At 41.7% G+C, this 2307-nt stretch overlaps 1 protein-coding gene across 1 annotated transcript in view; it reads left to right on the top strand.

Moving 5' to 3' along the window:
- Positions 1–1887: 1887 nt before the first annotated feature.
- LOC117404296 (teashirt homolog 2) overlaps positions 1888–2307 on the top strand; it is a 53644-nt gene continuing 53224 nt past the window's right edge. The window contains exon 1 of the mRNA XM_034007160.3: positions 1888–2258. Within this exon, the coding sequence (XP_033863051.3) occupies positions 2219–2258 (40 nt within the window). The 5' untranslated portion in view covers positions 1888–2218. The remainder of the gene's footprint in view (positions 2259–2307) is intronic.

The raw sequence follows: 2307 nt of genomic DNA, 5'->3' as shown, positions 1-2307 counted from the left end.
GCTGTTATTGATGCCAGGGGTGGCCATATTAAATATGAGCACGTAACAGGAATGGCTTTGAGGTGACGTCAGACCTGGAAATGCAGGACACAGTGTGGTGAGTGATGAAGCGCTGATGCGCGGTTTATTATAAAACAAAGATTTAACAAAACAAAACACTGAACAAACCAAACGGCACAGCGGCCAAAATAAACAGAGAAAACAGACACGGAACAAACACGTATCGCGCTGGTGTAAAACCAGCAGGGGTAGCAATTGTTTTCGATATTATTTTCTTTATCTCATGACTCACGTCTCTCGTTCTGCCTTTGAACACACTAACCCCGAGTGAGAAATTTGTGGTCCTTAAAGCAAGCTGTCCCGGGACTTTATTGCTAATCATACAATCTGGCCCCCAGTACAGTCTGCACGTGAAGCGCAGTTAACTTATACCACAAATATTTGCTTATACGAGTAAAGTCCATTATGAGCACGTAGTAAGTACGATAAATGGATGAAAATGATTTCAAATGACAGCAATTACAAAAAACCTAAATACGGATACTTATAAGAGAAAAGTCAAATACAAGATATAGTAAATAGTTATAGTTAAGAGCAGTAGTAGAATACAGCAGGGTATGGAGCAGTTCAGTACAAGTACAAGCTGATGCAAGCACTGGTACAATTGGGTGCCATATAGTCCAATATAGTCGAGAGTTGTGAGGTTTACAGATGCTGTCTGAAAAGGTGTGTCTTGAGGAGGCGCCGGAAGGTGGTCAGGGACTGAGCAGTCCTGATATCCGTGGGTAGGCCTCTACCAGGTGATCCACTCAGGACCCATTGTTGGATTATTTATTATACACACTGGTGATAACGAGCGATACGGTATATTTCAACACATCAATCCTATACAAAAAAATGTGACGGTCCCACAAATGTTACTGTGTGTGGGAGAGTCAGCATTGTAGTGTGGCTGTTGGTGCCACCAACACCCACACTACACGCCACGCTAATGCTAAGGTTTTTTTTTTTTTATTTTACTCCAAAGTAAATGGCTCAAAAACCAGCGTCAAGCATAAGCAAGCATAAGAATATAAGCGAAGCCTGTGAGACAGTAAAACATTTCAGATTTCAATAGGGAGAAGATGAAAACACTGATGCGGAATACCTTGCATTCCAATACAATGCAATACACTACAATACGACAGAACACAATGAATACAGTGTGACCCTCTGCAGTGCCTCGCATGTTAAGTACTCTCAAGGCACTGTCCTGCATAAACACTCACATAAATATGTCTTTAGTCCAGCTTTCAGAATGAGAATACTCCATACACCCTTACTGTATCGAGGGATGGACTGAGAATTGCACAGTCCGGACACTGACTGATAATTATGCATCCATAGCTTGGATGCCCCTTGAAGCTGTTTATTGCGACATTGTAATATTTATTAAGTTGATCAAATACAATACAGTATTATAAAATAAAGTACATTACTCTAGGCTTTTCTGCGAGGGTATTACAATCCAAAATATGTGTAACTTGTACAGTAAGGATACTGAATGCGGTACCCGAGTTTTTCAAACATTTCTAAGCTAAAGCACACAAGTATAGTTTATCAAACCAACAGCAACTGTTCCATTCACATTACAAGTTCATGCGTTATTGCGTTGCATTGTTGCAACGCTTATTAAGTTCAAACGGAATACGCCTCCCTAACTCCTTCTGCTATCCAGGTCCCCGCATCCGCACGTTCGCCTGGCCCCTGTCTCTTTAATAAACTCCTGCTTTATCTGCTGTAACAAATGTCTTTCTCTGCCATCATCAAGTCCGGGCGAGGAGGGAGGAGTTTGTTAATGTTCAGTTTGTTCTATGGATCGATGTTTGCTGGCATCGCCTCACCCTGCCTGTGAGTGAATGTTACACTACATCCAAACACACTCTCTCTCGCTCTCTCTCTGTCTACAGTACTCTGTCCATTATATATCACACACCGAGACTGGCATCTGACAGCAAAAGATCCAGCTTCGCAAAAACAATCCGCCATCAATGTGGTAGGAGACACATAATAAAACGCCTCTCCGGTCTATGATCTCCTTTTAACATTGTGTTCTTTGATTAAAACAAGAGATCAAGTGGTAAGATCAAAGAAGGACTCATTCTTTCTGTATGGACTATCTTGCACGGCATACGCATTTTTTTACCTGGGCAAAGAAGTCAGTTTGAACAGCGCAGAGATGCCAAGAAGGAAGCAGCAGGCACCGAGACGGGCTGTGGGTAAGAAAGCAGTATTTTGTTGACTGTATCAGATTATTTAATTTTTTTC

Source organism: Acipenser ruthenus, chromosome 18, assembly GCF_902713425.1.
Source record: "Acipenser ruthenus chromosome 18, fAciRut3.2 maternal haplotype, whole genome shotgun sequence".
NCBI lineage: Eukaryota > Metazoa > Chordata > Actinopteri > Acipenseriformes > Acipenseridae > Acipenser > Acipenser ruthenus.
This window is presented reverse-complemented; position numbering and strand designations above follow the sequence as displayed.